Source organism: Haemaphysalis longicornis, unplaced genomic scaffold, assembly GCF_048455015.1.
Source record: "Haemaphysalis longicornis isolate Haplotype H1 unplaced genomic scaffold, Haemaphysalis longicornis Haplotype H1 scaffold_5, whole genome shotgun sequence".
In the NCBI taxonomy this organism is placed as follows: domain Eukaryota; kingdom Metazoa; phylum Arthropoda; class Arachnida; order Ixodida; family Ixodidae; genus Haemaphysalis; species Haemaphysalis longicornis.
This window is the reverse complement of record NW_027526385.1, coordinates 192,162,342-192,183,349: the sequence shown is the minus strand read 5'-3', so window position 1 is coordinate 192,183,349 and position 21,008 is coordinate 192,162,342. Positions and strand designations below refer to the sequence as shown.

General features: G+C 42.9%; 1 protein-coding gene across 1 annotated transcript; it reads right to left on the bottom strand.

The window, feature by feature from the left end:
- Positions 1-1,838: 1,838 nt before the first annotated feature.
- Positions 1,839-9,827, bottom strand: LOC144140057 (uncharacterized). The gene is made up of 3 exons (XM_077672258.1): positions 9,820-9,827; positions 5,218-5,452; positions 1,839-1,964 (listed from the first exon to the last, which is right to left on the bottom strand). The coding sequence occupies exons 1-3, from the start codon at positions 9,825-9,827 to the stop codon at positions 1,839-1,841; spliced, it is 369 nt and encodes a 122-aa protein (XP_077528384.1).
- Positions 9,828-21,008: the final 11,181 nt, after the last annotated feature.

Here is a 21,008-nt window from a genome sequence, read left to right as displayed (position 1 = left end):
CCGGCTGCGACTGCGATTTCACACTGCAGGGATAGTGCTTGCCGTACTTTGGTTTTGCGTTTTACGATAAAAACCTTGGCCGATATTTATCCCTTATTACCCAAATTACCCTATGTAACTTTTTTTCTGCATGAAACTGATTTTTTTTTGTACAGGCGAGCCGATAGCACACACGTGCAGTTTGCAGTTCGGGGGAGCGGTGTCCCCGAAGAACACGGCCGAAGCGTCTAAAGCCAAGCTACGGATCGCATTAGCGCTAGTGTTGAGTTGTATGAGCTTCATGGACGTTACCGAGTTTATTACACTCCAGAAACTAACCAAACAGAGCTGCATTCATTGCGGCACGAATGTTGTAGGGGCGCAGTTTTCGCTTCTCGGTCTATTCTCGACGACGCGTCAGGCGACTGGTCGGGCAAACGGTTTTATTGGCGGCTTCGGTCAGCAAGCCAGCTACACTACGCGCACTTTCCATCGGCCAACATGTTTATGTCGCCGTCAGCGTAGTATAACAACGTAGTCTGGCAACTCAGCAGTTGGCCAATGGTTCAGCGACTCGTAGGCGTTGCCGTCGCATCGTCATCACTGCCGTGTCAGCCAAGTGTGACCGCGCCTTAAGGGATCGAAGAATACAAACCGGGTGGAAAAATGCTTTGCTTTAACACATATATATATATATTGGCCAGACCGTTCAAAACTACTAGAACTGCTACCATGGCTCATACATGTCCACATTGTGCAGCGCAAAGCAAATGTCAGGCAGATTTCACAGAACAGAAGCACACAGTCTTTGTCAAAATTTTCTAGGCCAAGCCAAAAGTGTACTGGCTGCAAAAAAATTTACAAGCTTGTGTCCCGGGCGAGGCTGAAATATTTTATGTCGGACAGATAGACAAGGCACCTTTCTTTCTTACTGTTATAAAATATTATTGTCACATTTAAAGGTAAAGCCGATTCTTTGAATTGTTTGTGGTCGAGAGGGCTTAGGATTGGCCTAGAAAAGTTTGAGAAAAGGTGCACATAAGCTTTTTTCTTTTACCTTAATGTGTAGGTTACCTTACAGAACAAAAACAGATGGAAGCAAAGAATACATTTGAAATAGATACCGTTCTTTCGCACGTATAACCCGCACCAAAAATGCCCAAATTCTAGTGGCAAAGTAGGGTGCAGATAACGCATGGGGTTTTCCCTTTAGTGCAGTTTCACGGCAATGTGCGTGGTGTAACACAGGCTAAGCCTTCGATTACACAAAACATACAAGGAAGAAAACACAAGGATGGCGAATTGTGACTTTCGGCTTGCAGTCAGTGTATTGTACTTGCTAAATATACGCGTTTTCTTTAGTAGTCCGGGAATCAAATGTCCGGTAAATACGCGAGGATATTTTTTTTCTTTTTCGGCATCTTAAAGTGGAGGTGCAGATTATATGCAGGGGTGGGTTATATGCGTGGGGAAATATGGTGTTTTATCAGAAAATCAGTATTGTATTACTACACACAAAAAAAATTTAATGTGTAATCTGGCAAAGAGAAAAGACGTTTTTCTGGCAGAATACAAACACCAGTTGAATCAATGAAAACAATGGTGCTGCATGCAAACATTGCTCTTTTTGAAATTGATGATCACGATATGATACTCTTAACAATCAAGGTGGCCATAATATTTACCTGAACCTCTTTTTCATTGATGGGTGGCTAACTTACAACCTGACAGAGTATATGCTTGGCTAATATATGTAATTCAGGCCAGCCATTTTTAATGCCGCAATTTCCTGTGCCAAACTTGGAGGCTTGAAATGTATCACATTTTATACAAAGTTTCAACAAGTTTAAAGCTAATTATCAAAACCCTTCAAAAAAATAATGAAGGGGATCAAAGGAAATGAATTGGGAAAGCTTACCCAGCGCTACAATAATTGGCGACTCAGGAAGTCTGGTCCGGAATTCTTCTGTAAGTTCTGTTGATGCCTAATACACAATGAAAAAAATAGAAGGACAATAAGAACAAATTTTAAAGATGTCTCCAAATATCTAGAGGCCTTTCATCTATTCTGTTATTTTACAGTTACAAAGGACCTTCTTAATCCTCAGAAAAACGTCTGCTGTAGCCGAAGTATGCAGTATCTGACATGGGAGGGGAAGGGAAGGGGTTATGAGTGCAAAATTGGGTACTTTGACCGATATTGCATATACATAGTACAAACACTGTTGTTTTTACACGCCTGCAGCACCTCAGTGTTTGCGCACGGGCAAAGAATCGCGTAAACATAATTTCCAAAGCTTAGCACCAGCACTTGGAAAAGGCTTAGTGCATGCGGTCAAGTCTGTAAAGATGCATAATAAGCAGAACAAATGAAGCAAGAATATAACTAGGAGCAATTATTAACCAGCTACAAAAATCAGTTGCGCCCATCAGAATTAGCTGGGCTCTGAATCCCTTCGTGACAAGGCAGAATTCCAGAAACCATTCGTCAGACAAATCAAATCGTTGCCTGACGTTCCCCCAAAGCAGCTTCCACAGTTTTTATGATTTTAGTCAGGTCATTGAAACAGCTGATATGAAATAATCTGACGATGGACAGCTGTGAAATCGAACGTTAGACCAGTTGGACTGCGCACGGCCACCGGCAGATTGCACACAATATACGGGAACCAACCCCCCGGAGGCATTTCTTACCTTTTTCACCAAACGAAATGGGATTGATGCATGCATGGGAATAATAAATACTGACCTTCACTGAACCCGGGTTCTTAATTACATAAAAAAAACTGTGACGAAGGGAAGACTTAACTCCAGGTGCACCACTTCGCGCACTCGTAGCACTGTTGTTCAATCTCACCGGAGTCGCGTTTATCGGCTGCGGCCTCATTCTTGATGGTCCAGCTGACCGTCTGCTTAGACAGGCCTGTACTTCTCGTGATGTCGGCCTGTTTTTCCCGATGTTTGACAGCGCTAAATGGGCTTAATTTATCCGACCGTGAAATCAGCTACCCTGCCACTCATGCCGCTGGTCGCACACACACAAAAAAAGACAAGGCTACTGGCACTGGTTTAACTTAGCTACGCCAACTACCCGGCTGCCAACAATGTTGCCAGACATAGGTTTTCTCGCCAAACTAAACAAAGAAAAAGAATGCCGACCCCGCGGAAGTCCACTTTAAACATTCAGTCGAAAAATGTTTGCCTAAAATTTAGTCTATTGTAGCCGATAGTCTGCTCTAGCCGGGTCCATTATGAGCAGAGTGGACTCCGCTTTAAACATTCAGTCGAAAAATTTTCGCCTAAAATTTAGTCTATTGTAGCCGATAAACTGCTCTAGCCGGGTCCATTATGAGCGGAGTGGACTCCATTTAAAATGCATGGGACCAGACAAACTAACAGCTGTTGTGATGTCAGAATACCCCCCAAAATTAATGCATAGAGAAAAATGACGTATATTGTTTGGGCAACCAGAGCAGTCCCACCTTTTTTTTCCTGTTGGTGTATAACACCTCTGAAATATTGGTCTGCCTACGCCACTAGTGCACAGCATGACAGAAAAGAAAGTGGGAGGTGTTTTATGGCACGACGTCAGCAACACATAGCATTTTGCTTAAAGCCAACCTGTCAGATGCTGCTACGAGCCTGGGTGAATGCCAGAGTGTAGAATCTATAACACCTATGCTGAAATGAATTTCTGCCACACCATCTTGGCTGCAGCATTTCACAAACTTCAAAAGTTATCTGACAGTATTAACACAGAAACATGGAAAATCTTTTTGTTATTGGTGTAACAGCATTTCTCTGTGCATGCAGGAGAAAACAAGCTGAAGAGTATTCGAGGCACTTTTGCCTTGCGTCAATGCAACAGGAACCAATAGCAATATTTGTACTTGGTATATATCACCCCAAGTGCTTCAATATCGAAGTGCAGTTATTGGCTAAGGAACTGAAGCTCCGAAATCCCAATTCCCACCTTCCCATCCATTTTGGTGAGCAAAAAGAATGCCGACAAACTGGTTAGAAAAAACAACTTTTACCTCTCTGAATGAATGTGGGTCTGAAAACAAAGAGTACTCTACTGTAAAGAATGTTTTACTCATTTACTTAAAACAATTACCAAGCATTCCTGATGGATTGGCACTTATTAAAATTTTCTCGATTGTCGTGGAGGGTGCAGCAGAAGGTACCACTATTTACCGGCTGTGCTAATTGGAATCCTCACACCCAAAGTTGGGAGAAGAAATTTCTCCCATCTCACTTCCACCCTCTTTTAGCTGTAACAGATAAATATCATTAAAAGGTTACACTTAAAAAAGTACTATACATTGCCTTCTTTGTTTTGTATAGCTGAACCATCACTGCGCACAGATATACAGCTACAATACAAGACACCCAAGCAACCACGGACGTCCGTGGGACGTCCGAAATACAGCCGGACATCCAAGGCCCAGTTTGGACGGCCACTGTACGTCCATTTTCGGACGTACAGTGGACATCCAGAAACGGATGTACAAGTTTGAATGACATCCGCCAACGGACGTAAAAAGTTACTATGAAGCATCAAATAATGGCGTAAATTGGATATAAAAGCAAAAACGAAAAGCTACTGTGCTTTTCCATTAAAAAGATTTTGCACCTCAACACCCTCGCTTGTAGGTTGCAAGTTTCATCTGCATACTTCTAATATTAAGCCTAATTTTTAAATTGTTTTGAAGCACTTCACCCACTCCAAAGACGATCTCTTTGGGGAAGGATATACAAGAATTGAGAACAGTTAACATAACGTGAAGCAAGTTCACTGTGTTCATGTATGCTGTGTGTAGTATGACCATGTTATATGCAAACTGATTGGATAATTTTCTGTTCTTAGGGCAGCGCTGTTATTACTAGTCGCTGCGCCCTGATATGTGGGTTATAATAAATTATCTTTACCCCCCCCCCCCCGCGTCTGCTTGGTAGTGCGCTAGCCTTGCGCGGTGTACTGTACTGTTCGTTGTAAGGACATTAGCTTGTCGTTATGTGATTCTGGAAATTTTTACTGAACATCCAAAATACAGCCAATTTCGGACGTCCGACTGGACGTACAGAAGTGTTAAAACCGGACGTCCAACGGACGTACATGGTACGTCCATCGGCCCTGAAACGGACGTCATACGGACGTCCGCTAGAGCCGGAATGGACGTACGGCGGACGGCCAACGGACGTCCGGTGGTTGCTTGGGCATGGGAGCACTCTTACCTCGTGTAGCTGCATTATCTTCTCCAGGTCGTCACCAAAGTAGGACACCAGCAGTGGGATCAGGCAGATTGAATCAGCATTTTCCTTGCCAAGCTTAGTTCCAGCCTGTTCCATCTTCAGGGCCCACTCCAGAACGCACTCGCTCTTGGAGGAGGACCGAATGAACAACACCAGCTCAGCCACTTCCTCTTTTGGCACGCCGCCGAGCTTCCCCCTGAGGCTGACACCTGTGAGCCTAAAGAGATCATATAATAACATGGCATTAACATTCAATAACACAAAATTGCATTTACCATTGGAGTTTTTTTTCACACGCGAGGCATTTATGCCTAGCTTGAGCTTACCCACTCGAACTATACAAAACCTTTGTTCTTAGGTGATTGAGCATACCGTACTTACTCACGTAATGAACCCACTTTTTTTCCAGAAAATTCGGCATGAATTTGGGGGGAGGGTTGATTATGCAGGACAAAACTTCCAATTTTAAAGGTCGAAATTTCATAATAAAGTTGCTCAGAGAAGCACTGTCAGAGCCATGCCATTTTCGTGGAAACACGTAGGTAATTATGTAATCAAATTTCTTTTTTATTCGCAACATGCTAGTGGGTCCGTACTCGCCATGGAGCTATACCCTCCTTAGTAAAGTCGCTTGCCGCCTCACATTTGCTGCCAGCCCACAGCGCACCGTTTTGCGTGCTATCAAGGCACTCCAAAACTTCTTTTCCGACACCAAAAAACTTCCCTTCTTTAGACCCACGAAACACACGGAAATCCCCCTGTTCCCCACCCAACAACCTCATTTTTGCCCGAAGCATACACGATGTGCCGCCTAGCCGCGCGGTTTCCATGTGCATCAACGCCTGCTCCACCAGCTTCAGTGTAAATCCGGCTGTGTAGCTCATGGACTGGCCCATCGTACGTTGCGCACTAGGAGCACAAAAAAAGGTCGGAACACAGCTGAACAACAAAATCACGAGCGTGATGGCGAAGTCGCGGAAGCTCAAGAGCTGAGGAGTGCAGAGTACATTGAGTGCTTTGTTCGCACGCCGCCAAAACCAGCCATAGCAACAAAGAGCAGGGAAGGAGTGCGGAGTACGTTTACGTTATGTGCTTTGTTCGCACGCAGGAATGTTTTTATGGCGCAAGAAGGTTCGTTTTGCGTTCAGAAGGTGGCGCTCAGCAAGCGCGCAATTTTTAAATTCTGAGCCACGGCCTTCGCGCTCACGTCTCTTGCTACTGTTGAGATTTCTTTTTCTTAGAATGTGTTTTTAATTTCTGCGCGTACTGTAGCGTCATATCAAGTTACTAAGCTGGTCTAAGGGATCAGCAACCATGCTGAGATAAAAACATACTATTCCCGCTAATTTATTTTTCTTCCTGTACTAGCACAAACTAATGAAGACAGTGTACGTGCTGTAGCACTAGGCGAGTTTACCTAGACTTGCCAAAATTGCTGTTACTGTACTTATTGTCAAATAATTTCCAACTTCAGTGTGACCAAGAGTATGGGGAAAGAACATCACAGTAAATTTGTCGCACCTTTTCCGAGTCAATAACGAAGTTTTAACTTGTGTCAAACATTACAATAATTAAGCATATATTTCAAAGTTTACGTTAACTGTCAACAAGTTACAACCCCTAAATGGCTGACCTGAATGTTTCTATAGGGCTTTTAAAGAGTATTTGAACGAAATGTTTCAGCTAAGAGTTCATATTTTGCTTGTTTGCTTCAGAGTCAATTAATTCATGTGCATTTCTGCATGAGGCTTACAATTAAAAAAACATGCTAAAAATATGAAAACCTGTACCTTTGAAAGTGATCCAGAAGATGTTCTTGTTTAAACAATAAAGGCCAGGCTGCCTTCACATCTGAAGCTGCATGAGCTGGCTGTGATGAGTTAATATAACCCCTCATTTCCGGGTAACAAATATGCATGGCATGGCATGGCTAACAAATATGCATGGCTGCTGCAGCGGCTGTTCTCCAAAAACGCTTAGGCAAGCTTCACCTCTCTCATTTCACTATGAATTTGCAATTTTCATGTTAAAAATTGTAGTTCGGGAAAGTGCATGTAATGGGCAGGTATACCTGCCCGAACACTTTTGAAGTTTCATGATTAAAAAGCAACAGCTGCTGCTGTGAGTAGCGATTTGTATTCACAACACTGTAATGCCACATTAAGGAACAGCAAGAGACAATACAGAACGGCCACCCATTACCAAATATACTACATAAAAGTGAGAACAAATTTCATAAGCATGACCTGCACATGGGTACCTGTACTGGGGTATGTGTAAACATGGATGCATACAGTGCAATAGGGGAAAAAATAAAGACAACTACCAATCTACAATAGACATGTGGGCAAGGGGTCAAATGAATGAAATATGCAGAGAAATGACAAAGGCTCAGTGAAAGAGGTCTCTTTAACGCCATCTCAATCTTCATGCGCTGCGTATTTCAACCACGAACACGGTCTGACTTGAAAATGTTATCATAAAAAGATCACACACCTATATATATTTCAGAGATCGTGTTTTTAGCACATGCACTGTCGCAGGAAAATAATATGTAACTTAGAAACCCAAGCATGCTTCAGAAATAAATTGAGATAGACAATAACAAACGAATAAGTGCTCCTTGCATTTTGCCATAAAAGAACCAAAATCTTATGTTGTCATCAGGAAATATGCGGCTTGGAATTGCGATGCAGATTAACACTGCTCTGAAGCAGGCCTGGGTTTCTTGACTTTTTTTTTTGAGTGGCCAGCTACATTCTGGTTGTGGGATTTTTACAATAAACTTAGGGGTATGATCTTTTCATAAAATCATAAATAGACATAATAGCATGCTTTTTGTCTTTCCACTTGTCCCCATCTGTCGTCACGCTGTGTACACCATCCTTACAAACATATTCTGAACTGCAAACATAACTTGCCCATTTAGAAATTGCAAAGTCGCATTAAGCTTTACATAAGATATGTTATTTGCTTTTTACGTAATTAGGTTTCATTGTTGAGATTGAATATGTTGAAGTAACTAAGCTATGGGTGCATAGTAATAGAGGGCAGCAAATTAATGATTGGGGTGGGCATCTTTAACGTGAGCGAGATTTCAAGACAGGTATTTTTCTTCCACACTTGCATCCCAAAAAGAGCTGCGCCCCTAAGAACCAATAAACCGACGCGGCGAACATCTTGGCTCCTGAGCCATACTTTTTGCCCGAGTAGCATTACATGTTTCATAAACAATTATGCATGATAAAAATCATAAAGCCAACACTGAAAAACAAGCACTGTAATAAAATTATCATACATATTAATGTTATCAAACACTACTATACTTACCAGCAGAAATGACATTGTTCAAAAATTTTTCAGAAAGATTTTTTTGAAGTTACATCTATTTCGTGAAGTTGGTCTAGATAAAAATTGCGTAGTTTAAATTAATCGTAAACACCAGGCAAAAAAAAAAAGCCCCATAACATCCTACGCTCTCATTTTTCTTTGCGTCAAACCCAGCTACAGCTTTCCCGCATAAACTAGATGCCTAGCGGTGAAGGCTGAGTCAGGACGCAGCAGGGGGAACAAAACGTGCAGCTTGCGTAAAGTGCATGGCATATTTCTGCAATACAGAACGTGCTATATCATACTACTGCATCAGAACTGCCCACAACGCAATTTTTAAATTAATTTCGCCTTGTAGAGGCTACACTCGCGAGTAAACTAAGCTGCCTTTTGCTCGTTGCCAACAGGTTGTTTACACGCTGCGTATACCTTATTTACAGTAACACCCTGCTCTTTATCTCAAGAGACGCAATGCGACCGCGTATACCTTATTTACTATAACGCCCAGCTCCTTATCTCAAGGGACGCGATGCGACCACATGTAGTCTTATCTCGCATCTCCAAGCTGCCTGCGCGAGGGTTAGCTCGCGACCTTCAGTCAACGGTTCGGCGGCATTAAAACGCTCGCGACATGGACAACTTACACCAGCCAAACAATTCTAAATCATCCACGTTCACGGGAGACTTCTTACCGTGGAAGCAGTCTCGTTGTTCCAGCGTTGGCAGCGGTGAAACAAATCTCGAAACTATACGTCGTTGACGAACCTCGCTGTCATGGAGCCCGCAAGCTTCCGAACGGCACGGACGGCGCGAAAAAATTTTTCCTTGGGCTGTCTGCGCATGCGTGTCTCGCTCCGCGATCAGCCGCGCGGTTCCCGCTTGGTGCTCCGGTCACGTTGCGCCGAGAAGAAACGTAGAGACGAGAAATTTCATGTGAATGTTGCCGAAATAAAGTGAACATGCTGGGTACGTTGCTTATACGCTATGGCTATGTCTGCTAATAATTGAATGAAGCAGAAATAAGGTGCCGGAAGGCCTGAACGTCCGTATTTTGAAGATACGGTACAGGTACCGTAAGCGGGAACTTACGGTTTCGCAGCGCCTACGGCGCGTTTACGGCTCCAGTGGCGTAAAGTTCGCTGTAATTTTACGGTTTTTTCTAACAGTGAAATTACTTTTGCATGCACCATAACATTGCAGTGGTTTTGAACTCCGTTATTTTTTGCGTGATTTGTATCAGGAATCGGGCCTTACCATCCCATTGCCACTTTGAATCTCCAGTACTGAAACAAGCCCTGCCTGTCTCGGTAGTTTACATTGCCGACTTATACAAAGCGCGCCTTATTAAGGTAACAAATCTCGTATTTCTCACAGAAATTATGTACATTCGGCATGACATTGCAGCTGGTCAATTAGGAATAAAGTGGCTGGAGCATTTTGCTCCCATGCTTTGTCCTTCACTTGAGTAAATCGCAAGAGTGGCTTCATTTCCCTTTATCACATTTTCCCCTCTATTTACAAAGAGCCCGTGGCCAATCATTTTTTCTGGAGGCAAAAATTGCCGTTAAACGCCGCGACGGTCCCTTGTAGCCACGCCTCCTGCAACATATAGTACACAACCGTCAATGCACTTCTCGTTGGGTCGTTCAGAAAAAAAGCATACAGCGCGAGCTATTTTGGAGAATCCCGCTTTAATACGGTTTGTGAATACGCGCTCGAGACAACAGCAGAGGTTCTGTGTAATACGGCCATGAAGCCCAAGCACCCTCGTCATGCCCCGTACAGACGTCACTGATCCAGTTGTTGACGCACTGTTACGTTCCGCTGTCGAGTCTGGCTGATATCTCAGCAACTATGTTTGAGCAGCTGGCTGGCCGCGTCGCTGCAGAAGTCCTATTTTGTACTGCGGCATTGCTCGCTGCTGCTTCAGGTGGAATCCAGTTGCTAAGGTAAGGGAACTGTTGCGTCTGGCTGAGAGTCCGCTTTTTGTGAAAGACATCCAAGAATACCGGGTGAAGAACTTCCACAGTCAGCATCAGAAGGTGAGGTCGAAACTCAGGAGCGCACAAGTTCTTGTGTTGAGCGGCGGATGTAGCATTGTATTTTGGTTCAAGCAGCGTACATAAATTTTAGACTAAAAAAACATGTTAGGCCAAGCATGCTGTTTCATACTGGTGCACCTAACAGCCCTTGAATGGGATAATAAAGAGATACCAATCTTCCGGGTCCTCAGGAAGACACTGGTGGCCAGTCAGGCTTTCAGGAGTCTTATAGTTGCAGTTCGCCGCAGAGCCGTACCACCTTTCTATATCGTCCACGGGAATTGCTTCCTTAGCTCGGCCTGAATAATACAAGCTGCCCACAGTTACCGATATTCTTGTGTATCACCTTCCACATCGCTGTTCGATCATTGCATCCTATACAATCTAGCGTGTTCGATCCCTAGATAATTTTATTTTCGCGAACTGGCAAGAAGTTCGTGCGAATTTTACCCGGTCCAAAGCTACGTTGGGATGATAACACACTTGCTCAGAGGCCCTGGGTTTCGTGAGGTGCTTGCCTGTGTATGGTTTCTATGCGTAGCTTTGTACGGAGGGCCTTTTGCATTGAACTTCTTCGTCAGGGTCACTTGTTGGCGGTGTGTTTAGGATCCGTTCGTTTTGTGTTGGTTCTCGGCATCATTCGCTGCTAAACTTTCACTTCGTGAAGGTACCACCACGACAAAATGTCGCAAGACGTGCGAGACAACCATTTATTTGTTTTGGCAATAGTAGTGGTGCGGCCTTTGGAAGAAGGAACGTCCTCTATTCTATACCATTACTGATGAATACCTTGTTAGGTTGCATTACTTTTTCGACGGTTTTTCCCACCACTTTTATTAAATTTGTCGCTGTAAATTTGGAAGATTACATTTAAATCAACTTTGGTCGAAGATTCTGACTATTAGCGTGTTTCAACAGAAAGTGTAATCATTGCCTGCGAGGTTCTGCTGCATTACCATTATTTTCATTGGGCCGTTGTTGAAAATATTTTTTTGCTCAGATGATGCCTAACGCCAGCTATCGTCAGACATAATATTTCCCAACATAACCCTAAAGCAAGCAGTATAAGCAAAATTGGTTGTTGCTATAACTCCTGTGTGGCATGCGCTGCTTACCACTCATCGTTGCGAAGCTGCAGAAGTCTCAAGTAATTGTGTATGTCAGTACTGCGGATTTTATCGTATGCCGGAATCGGTCATTTCTAGTGACATGCCAGCCGCTAATTAGCAATACCTGAGAAAATCTGCCCCAATTTAAAGCCTACAAAAATTATCCTCCTAATTAAAGGGACAGCATAAGCTCTACAACAACGCAATTTGAGAATGATTTAATAAAAATGTGTTGAAGAAAAATGACCATAAAATTCTCCTTTGCATTGTGTAGCGTGGAGATGTGATTTTACAATTTCTGTGCATATATAGTGAAAAAACCCTTCGTGTGCTGAGTCACTGTAACACTCAGTCAGAAAAAAACATACACGAGCGTTTTCATATTTTGGCATGGTTACACATATTACACAAATCTTATTGAGGCCAGCGACACAAGGCCTGTAAAAAAATCCCGGGCCATCTCCACTATTGTGAAACCTAGGGAGGGACGAAGCATGCAGCATATAAGTGTATTTGAATGTTGTAATCCTCGCTCTTGATACACGATGCGCTTTTTTGGTGCGGGAGAAGCAGCGGTGGGAGGAGCAATTGCGTGCTTTCTGAGGCGGTGGCGTCCTCTCTTGCATTGAACCGGATTTTAGCAATTAAATGAGACACAGACTGGCCGTCAATAGTTTTGGTGTCACACGCACCAACATGCTAAGCTGTAAAAGTATCTTGTCTTTGGAGCACGAAGCGTTATTCTACGGGGCGTCGGAAAACGATTGTCCTGGTGTTCTTTTAGCAGGCGTTATTCCGCACGCAGATGACACGTTATAGCGCGATATCTTTGAAAACGAATGCCAAGCTTTGAGAGTACAGGGCAGCGCAATCAGCGAGGCGAAGCGGAGAAGAGAGAAAACGAAGCGCTTGTGTTTGTCTCGTCTCCGCTTTGTCTCGTTCATTGCGCGAACCGACTCTCCCTTGGAACTACAAAGGAACGCAAGCATACCCTCTCTTCAAAATCGAGCGCTAGCCGCTAGACTAAAACTTAAGTACCAGTTCATCCACAACCAGCTAAATATCGACACTTACAAATATTTCTCCCATTCAAAAACTAGTGATACACGTCACAAGCACTTATTAACTCTAACTGACCGCCCATTTCGCACCGACTGCTTGAAATACTCGTTTTTCCTCGTGCCGTAAAGGAGTGGAATTGCCTTGATTGATAGATCACTAGGAGTTCATCATTACATAAATCTTTAAAATTAGTAGAAACACACCTAAACCAAACATAAACAAGTTTTGAATTGCTTTCTGTTTTGAATTGCTTTCTGAACTTACTGAAGCGTGGTTTTTATACTTGTTACATATTTGTCACGTTTTGACGTTTTTATGAAACCTTTGTTCTTGAACACAGCTACCTTTTGGGAAATGTGTTGATGTTCGCCTGCTGTTCGCATTCTGCATGCCCTTGTTGAAACAACTCAAGTGTGTTCTGTAACAATGCTCAATGCATTTTCTTTTGTTTGACAAACAGATATGCATATTTGACGGTATTGCACTTCAGCGATAATCTACATTGGATAGGCAGTATGTACAAATAAATAAATAAATAAAAAATGAATAAATAAATAAATAATAAATAAACAAATAAACAAATAAATAAATAAATAAATAAAAATAAATAAATAAATAAATAAATAAATAAATATATAAATAAATAAATAAATTTATCTACCAACCGGCTCAAGCTTCAACTCTTCTGAGTTCCCAGGTGTGTTCTTTTAGTTCGCGTTACGTTCAAGCGCGAGACGTAAGAACGTGAGTGTCCCGGTGTTTGTGTACGAAAAACGATTGTCCCGGTGTTTTAGTATACCGTGACTACATGACACAACAGGCCCAGCCCCTAAGTGGCTTCGCCCTTGAAAATATAAATGGTCTTCCACGCTTGGTGAGGCACAGAAGGTGTTTTATTACTTTGTTAGTATAAAAAATAACAAAAACTTTATCTCCAGCAGAATGCATTCTTTTGGCAGGGTCACAATGATACATTAAAGGTAAGTAACCGACCAAAGGCGTTTGTTTGTTGCCTTTGCCTATTGTTACATGCTGAAGCCAGCTGAAATGATACCGAAGCTTCTATACGCCAAATGGGCATACCAGTGCTACAGCAGCAGCGTAAAGAAGTGGTTGGCAGACCCATTTTTGCTCGTTCTCGAAGTCATAGCTCTGTTGCTGCTGACGCCGGCCAAGGCACAGTCTGCGAGGTCCGCGGTGGAAGCGCACCAAATGGTCACATGCGTTACGGTAATTGGACCAATCGTTCATTCTTGGACGATTCCTTATTGTTTTCACATTGCTTTTCTAGAAGTGTTCTATATTGCTTTGCGCGGTATACATCTGCATGGTATAAAGAACAGCAGACTGATGTGGCGTCGAGAGTGCCTCCGGAAGCAGCGCAGGGATGCAGTTACGAGCCGAATTTTTTCGTCATCCACTTTAAAGTGATTCAAAACATGTTTTCACAGCAACGATATCAGTTTGCTGTTGCTGCTCTCAGCAGCCTGGTCACACCACATTTTCCTAATGGTTCCTATTTTTTAATTTTCCTGTAGTTCCTAACGGCGATGTTTACGAAATCGCAGGCTTTGATATGCTGGCTATCTCGATATACGTAACAGTTGTTACTGAAGGGGATTTACATAAAATAAGATATCGAAGTATTTACCTAACCATAATTTGAAAGCTATTGATGAGAAAAACAAGCAGAGGAAAAACGTAAACTGTTGATAATAAACGATAAATAAACAGTTAGGAGAGCAAGCGTCGGAATCCATGTAAAAATGATTTACTTTGAAAAGCACCGTGCCGAGATTGCAGAAAAAAGTTGATTACTAACAATATTTCAGCCGCCAGTTGAAAGAAAAGAAAAACCCCATTGGTTTGCGGTTAAGTAAAAAAGTATTTGTCAACCATCTGGAATATCCCAGTTAGGGGAAGCGAAATCCGCGACATAATGAAAAGTGCAGGGCGACGATGGTACTGCCATTAGATTACAGTAATAAGTGCACTATTTTCAAAGGGTGTACTCGTCTTTAAGCGTTCAATTAAGAAAAAGCTCTCACGCGCTCTGCGTGACGCACAAGAAAAACTCTGTTAAAGCTCAATATCAACGTTGCTTAAAAAAGTTGGATTCAATTAAAAATTTCTGAATAACCGTTCATCCCATTATTATTATAAGAGTGGCGAGTTCATTTAGTTTTAAAAAAAGGAAATTGAAGCATGGCTTCAAGAACAGTTTAAACTGAACCCTTCCGAACTTCTATATCCTTTCTCGGAATGCACGAAAGTAAATTCGGGTACTTTTAATGAAAGCGTTGAGATCAGCTCGAAATGTCCTACAAATTTTCAAACACTCGAACAATTATCTTTTAATATAGAGACATCACATGGTTTTTTCTCCTTGGCACCAGTATTATATTATATATTTGCAATAATCCCTGAACAACACAACTCTACAAATACTCACTGTACTTGCGAAAATCGCCATTCTTTTTTAAGGGACTGGGTGGTTACCAATTCTCATGTCACCCGTGTTTACGAATGGCAACGAATGTCATTCGGTTATCTTTTCGAGGGAAACCTATATTTTTGTGCATTTAATATTTTAATAACTGCTATTACTAGTTGAAGTATCCGCAATTCGGTTACAATAACATGCAGCGAATTTCGGTCAGGTCGCGCTAGAAATAAAAGCTGGATTAGCTGGGCAGGGTATATTCACTGTGCCTGTCTTCGTAGCCGTGCGAGTATGCATGAATTCCCGTTTAATGCACCTTGGTCGAAAGGCGGACAGCGACCGCTAGCGATCGCTGACTAGGACCTTACAAAATGATTATTGAGATTGAATTGAAAGTTAACTGACTTTATTTATTACATAAGCGTTGAGAGTCAGTTGACTTTTAATAGAAATTTTGTATTAAGATCTCGTTGGAAATTGGCGCCGTGTCTCAACTGAAACTCGATGCTGAGTTTAAATTGATGGTCTATTGATGCTCTATTGATCGACTATTGATATAGTCAACATGACTGTTGATTTCCGATTGACTTTCTGTTGAATTGTCAGTACACTTTCCTGATGGGTTCATGCTGAGGAATATCAAAAGAATGTAGTATATAGAAAAAGGTCTGTTGAGTTCTATATAAGTCTTTTAAGTGCTGATAACTTTTAAGTGCTTTTAAGTCTTTTAAATGCTTCGTAGCTCGCTAACGGTCGATATCAAGCGACTGCCGGAGTCAGGTGGAGCAGTGAAATAATAGACTTAAGTAGAGCCTGAAGTACCGTCGTCAGGATGGTCACGCTGAGCCTTAGAAAACTACGCGGTTTGTAGTCATAACCGTTCGAACGCCGTACACCACTAGAGCTTGCCATACTTCTCCCCGTTGTTTAGGGCAAAGAAAACTACAGGTACACTTCAGGCAAAATCTGCGTATATAACCGGCAGCCCCCACGTTCATTTAGTTAGGAACGCTCGCTCGGTTGTTGTTTACTATAGTAAGCGAAAAAATTGGCCGCACAAGAAAAAAATGGCGCCTTCGAAATGACGCAAAAAAGCTCCAGCATACGAAATTTAAGCAAGCACAAAAAAAAATTGGCTGTGGCTAGCTCACTTATGCATGGGCGTGCGTAGCGAGGGATATGGTTAATGTTGTTTAGCTTGGTTCTCTGTACGGTTACGAAGCTTCTCGAGGCCCGCGGCTCGTTCTTCCTCCGTCTCCTTGGCTCGCTGCCTCGTCTTGCTTTCGTTCCGACGACGAAGCCTGATGAGAAATACCACCGAGCCACCCCTTCTATAAATAAACGAATTTGTTTATTTTTTATTACTTCGTTTTTCATTTTTTTATTTTCTATTCCTCTGTTTATTTTTATTTTTTGGCGGCTAGGTGCTGCCAGCTGCGGCGGCAGGGCAATCGCTAAGTTCCCTAGCCGCCGCAGGTTCCCTAGGAACCTTTGCTAGCTAGTGAACCAAGATGCGGCCACCGGTAACAACGAAACGGCGAGAATACGGCCATTGTAGCTCCCGCAACAAAAAGAACAGAATTCCCGCTGGCGGAGCCTTAGGCAAGGGGCGCGCGAGCACTGCGGAGGCGGGAAATTTGAATTTTACATTCATCAAGAGAGGAGTAAGACAGGGCGACGAAGAGCGTGATGGGTGGTAGCGGTGAGCGGATAACGTCGCCGCAACCCATTATGGCGAATTACTGCTCTGCACTTCCGACAACTTTCACATTGAGTGGAACAGCTTTGAGTTTTGTTGACTCTCTATCAAGTCTCCTGTTTGGTTCTTGTTGAGAAATGTCAAATGAAAACCTATTGAGGATAGGATACTCACACAGTCTGTTTGATTTTATTTGAGATTTTTAATCAAGTGAATTTAAACACTTGTATAATAAAGTTCACGTGACTATACACGAAAGGTCCAGAAAGAACATGACGGAAAAATATAAGCTGTAACTGGAATTTCGCAATCTTTCCCACTCTCGTAACGCAGAAGTACAGCGTGTGCCTCGCCGTACGCTTCAATCATGCAAAAGTATTACGAAAACTCGTCTCATCAAGTCTGCTGGAAGATATCCATGAAACAGGTGAAATAGTGAGATATGTTGCATGACAAAGCTTGCTTTATTGCCCATCAAAGCATGACGGGAAGGCTGGACCCTAGCAGTGTGAGTAGGCTCCAGCCTTTTTGGCTATTTGACTACAGCTTGGCTACTTTACTCGGTAGCCCGTAAAATACAACAAGAAAGAGAATTGTTCGTTTGCAGCATTACAGCACGAAATAATGAGTGCATCCCTTCTTTATGGAGCATGCTGGCCTTAGTAGCTGGCATTTTACAAGTTAGACGGTTTCTACTTTTTGAAAATCACGTTAAGGGGATAGTAGATAACAAATGTATAGGATATTTCAGGTTTTAACGTCCTAAAACATTAGCATCATCCATTAATTTACAATTTACAATTTACAAAAGTGAGTGGAATGCCTTTACTTGTATGGCTTCTGCATTAAACAGCCTGAAATCTGGAGGAAGGAACATGTTTGAAGGCAGGCAGGGAGCCGGAAAATTACCTGCATGGGTTGTCTATTGTGTCTTCTACATCTTTCACGCAAGAAAAATATCTTCATACACCTATCTAGACTGGTCTAACGACTATACAAGAGGAGAAGACCCATACCCGGCCAAAAGCATGCCTTTCAACCTGGAGATTTTGTTAAATTTCAATGTTTAAAATTTCAAAAAATTAGACAACTGTCAGTTTGCCTCAACTAGTTTACAAAATTATAGCTACGGCAAAAAGAAAACCAGTGCCAGATGGTACCGTAAACTGAAGTCACTACTAAAGGCAATCTTTCATAATGGCTTGATGAATTGACGAGAATATGGTGCTTTGGGTTTACCGACTAGTGAAAAAGAATATATAAAATGTATGGAAAAAACGTGACAAAAAAATAAGTTTTACATGAATTTCGAAGTCCCTGAGAGACTTGTAACGCCTAAGTACAGTGTGTGCCTTGCAGTACTCTTTCACAAACAAGTAGCACTAAGCAGCAGCTTGAAGGGACCATATGAGACAAGGGTATATCCTCAATTTGCCTGAAACGTGACAATGTCAGAGGACTGTCACCATAGAACAAGATTCCCTGATGCAAATTTACCACAAATAGTACACGAACAGTTTTGCTTGGTGAAGAAAAAAACAGCATAGCTGCTGTAAATGATAAATATTTTTAAAGCTATTTTTTTTTGCTTGGCGAAATACATAGTCGTCTCTATTTTTCAAAAGCAATCCATGAATGTTTTATAATCCTGGGCATTCTTTTTCTTAGCTGGAGTGAAGTACGATTTAGGCAACGTTCGGCATCAGATCCACTGCTCTGCACCCTGGGAATGCTCTTTCTCGAAGCAATCGTTCGAATAAGAACGCGGATATATTGCTGGCAGCGGGCACTTTAACCTGTAAGGATACCTTGCCGCCTAACCCGTTGAACACATTTGCTCTCTGGAATGGTAGATCTGCTTCTCAGCCTAGCGCTGTCAGGTGTTCTTGCATAGCGCAGTGTTCGTGCCTCTTTTCTTGATCCTAAAGGACTCGTTCAAATCGACATTCTCCAATTTTTTTTTTCGTTAACTTCGCTCCTCGAACATTTTCTTAACCTTAATCACAGTGTTTCTTTTTAATCTTGGTACTAGGTAATATAGGTATCCTGCTCCGTTCTGTTGGGGCACTGCGTCTGGGATTTTATTCGTTCGTCACTTGCTTTCAAAGGATTTGTTTGATCTTAATCTTAACATACATGCAACTAAACCAAACGCGAAAACAATACAGCAGCGCGGAAGACAGTAAATTATTGATAGATTGCAAAATGCTAAGTGCCAGTACAACAGCCTCGCCTTTCAATTTGTCACACTTGCATACAGTATTTTTGAAGGGCTGGGGTGAAATCATACTTTTTAGGTCGCTGTCGAGACGGCATTTATACAAACATTGTTTATACAGCAACAATTAATGAAGTCGTTAGTACAGCCATTCAGGGAGGACTGGACGGCGACATTCATGATGAAATGTACAAGAGCGTTCGGATAGAATGAACTGACCCTCACTGTAAACGCAAACTAGCCGGAAATGGAGTTTTAATCATGTAATGTGCCCTGAAAAGTACCTATAGCAAAAAATGTACTCCCTAGGCATGATCTAAAGAAGTGGACGAACCTCCATGGTAGAACCGTTGCCCGTCCGGGTAGCAAAAGGGAGGATTTAGAACGACTTAACACCATTTGTGAGATGGCGTTCCGTTCCTTGTATACTACCACGTCCACAATAAACGCCCTATCGGAGGTAATCATCTCAAGCGGGCGGTCGCCATGTTAGTCTTCTGTTGTCTCCATGCACCAGCACTTCAACCGTGGCCTAATGCTAATTAGAACGAGTAAGCAGGACGCGACGGTTGCACGCAGCTACAAAACCAATACCGTACGTATACCCGTATAGATGCTTCAACCAGCGCGATCACAGGCAGAGAGCGCGGCCGTGTTGTCTCAATCTGTTTATTTTGGCGATAGGTGTTGTCAAACTCTGCTGCTAACGAAGATGCAGTTCTCGCCGTTGCAAACAATTGCAATGTTCATCTGCTTCGCTTGCTTGCGCATACATAGACGATTTAAATTCTCGTGCCAGCGCGCCAACGCACCCGACTGCAGCGACTCAACTTGCCCTGGCGGCACGACTGGCTGCCCGGATGTAAACAACTATCAACGCAGCGCGGCCGGTGACTCGGCGCGGCCGGAGCTTCAAGCCTCGCCTTGGGCCGTCGTTTTTTCTTATTTGTGAAGGACTAGTAGTGCCATTTGGTGGAAAGATTTTCATGTGCCCCTGTCACACGAGGAACGGCCGCAAACAGCATTTGGATACGGCGACAGGTGTGGACAGCTCGCTGGTAAGTGGTCTTTCATCAGTCGATGCGTTTGTCAAACGTTTGGATAGGGTTAACAGCGAAGTACCCGGGTACCCGCGCCGCTCACAGCTCGTACACGCATGGGCAAAGAAAAAAGCGCACACTCGTATTATTTTACTTGTTTGTGGGTTTTGGGGTATGCGTTCGCATTCTTTTGTAGGCCGGTTTGTAACAGGGCATTCGAGATAAAATCGTTTGTCGTGCGCGGCGTCGTTTCAAAGCAACGTGACGGTTACTTCGTGCTGGCGAAAATCAGCGCAGTCAGACGGAAGCGGGAAGGAAGGTAGAGAGATCGGGAAAGAGGGCGCTAATATATAAAAGAAAGCGTAATGCAAGACGAGAAATATAACACAACCCGCCTGCATTTCTCCGAACTTCAGGACAGAGCCGCACACGGGTACGTTGTCACAAACTCGAGCGTACGACGTCTAAAAGTACCGTATATTTTTTTTTTCATTTTTCAACGTGACCTGAGCCACTTATCTTCTCATTGCCGCGCATGCAGACCTGATTGTGTCCCTGTGTTTGAGCGCACAGCCATCCTTTTGCGACATAAGAACCAGCGAACGCGAGAAATTGTAGAAGCTGCAGCCACATCAGAAAAGCTGGTTCCGAATATATCAGTCATCCCTCTATCGCCCTGCTTAATCGAGAAGTCGCATATTTAGACGCACATTGAGCGCTATTTCGGTGCTTATTCTGGGAATGCGTGTTGGGGGTGGGAGGGGGGTCTTAATCCATGTATGATGCGGTTATCTTTCGCCTTTCCTGCGCCTCAAAGTTCGTTTTGTGGT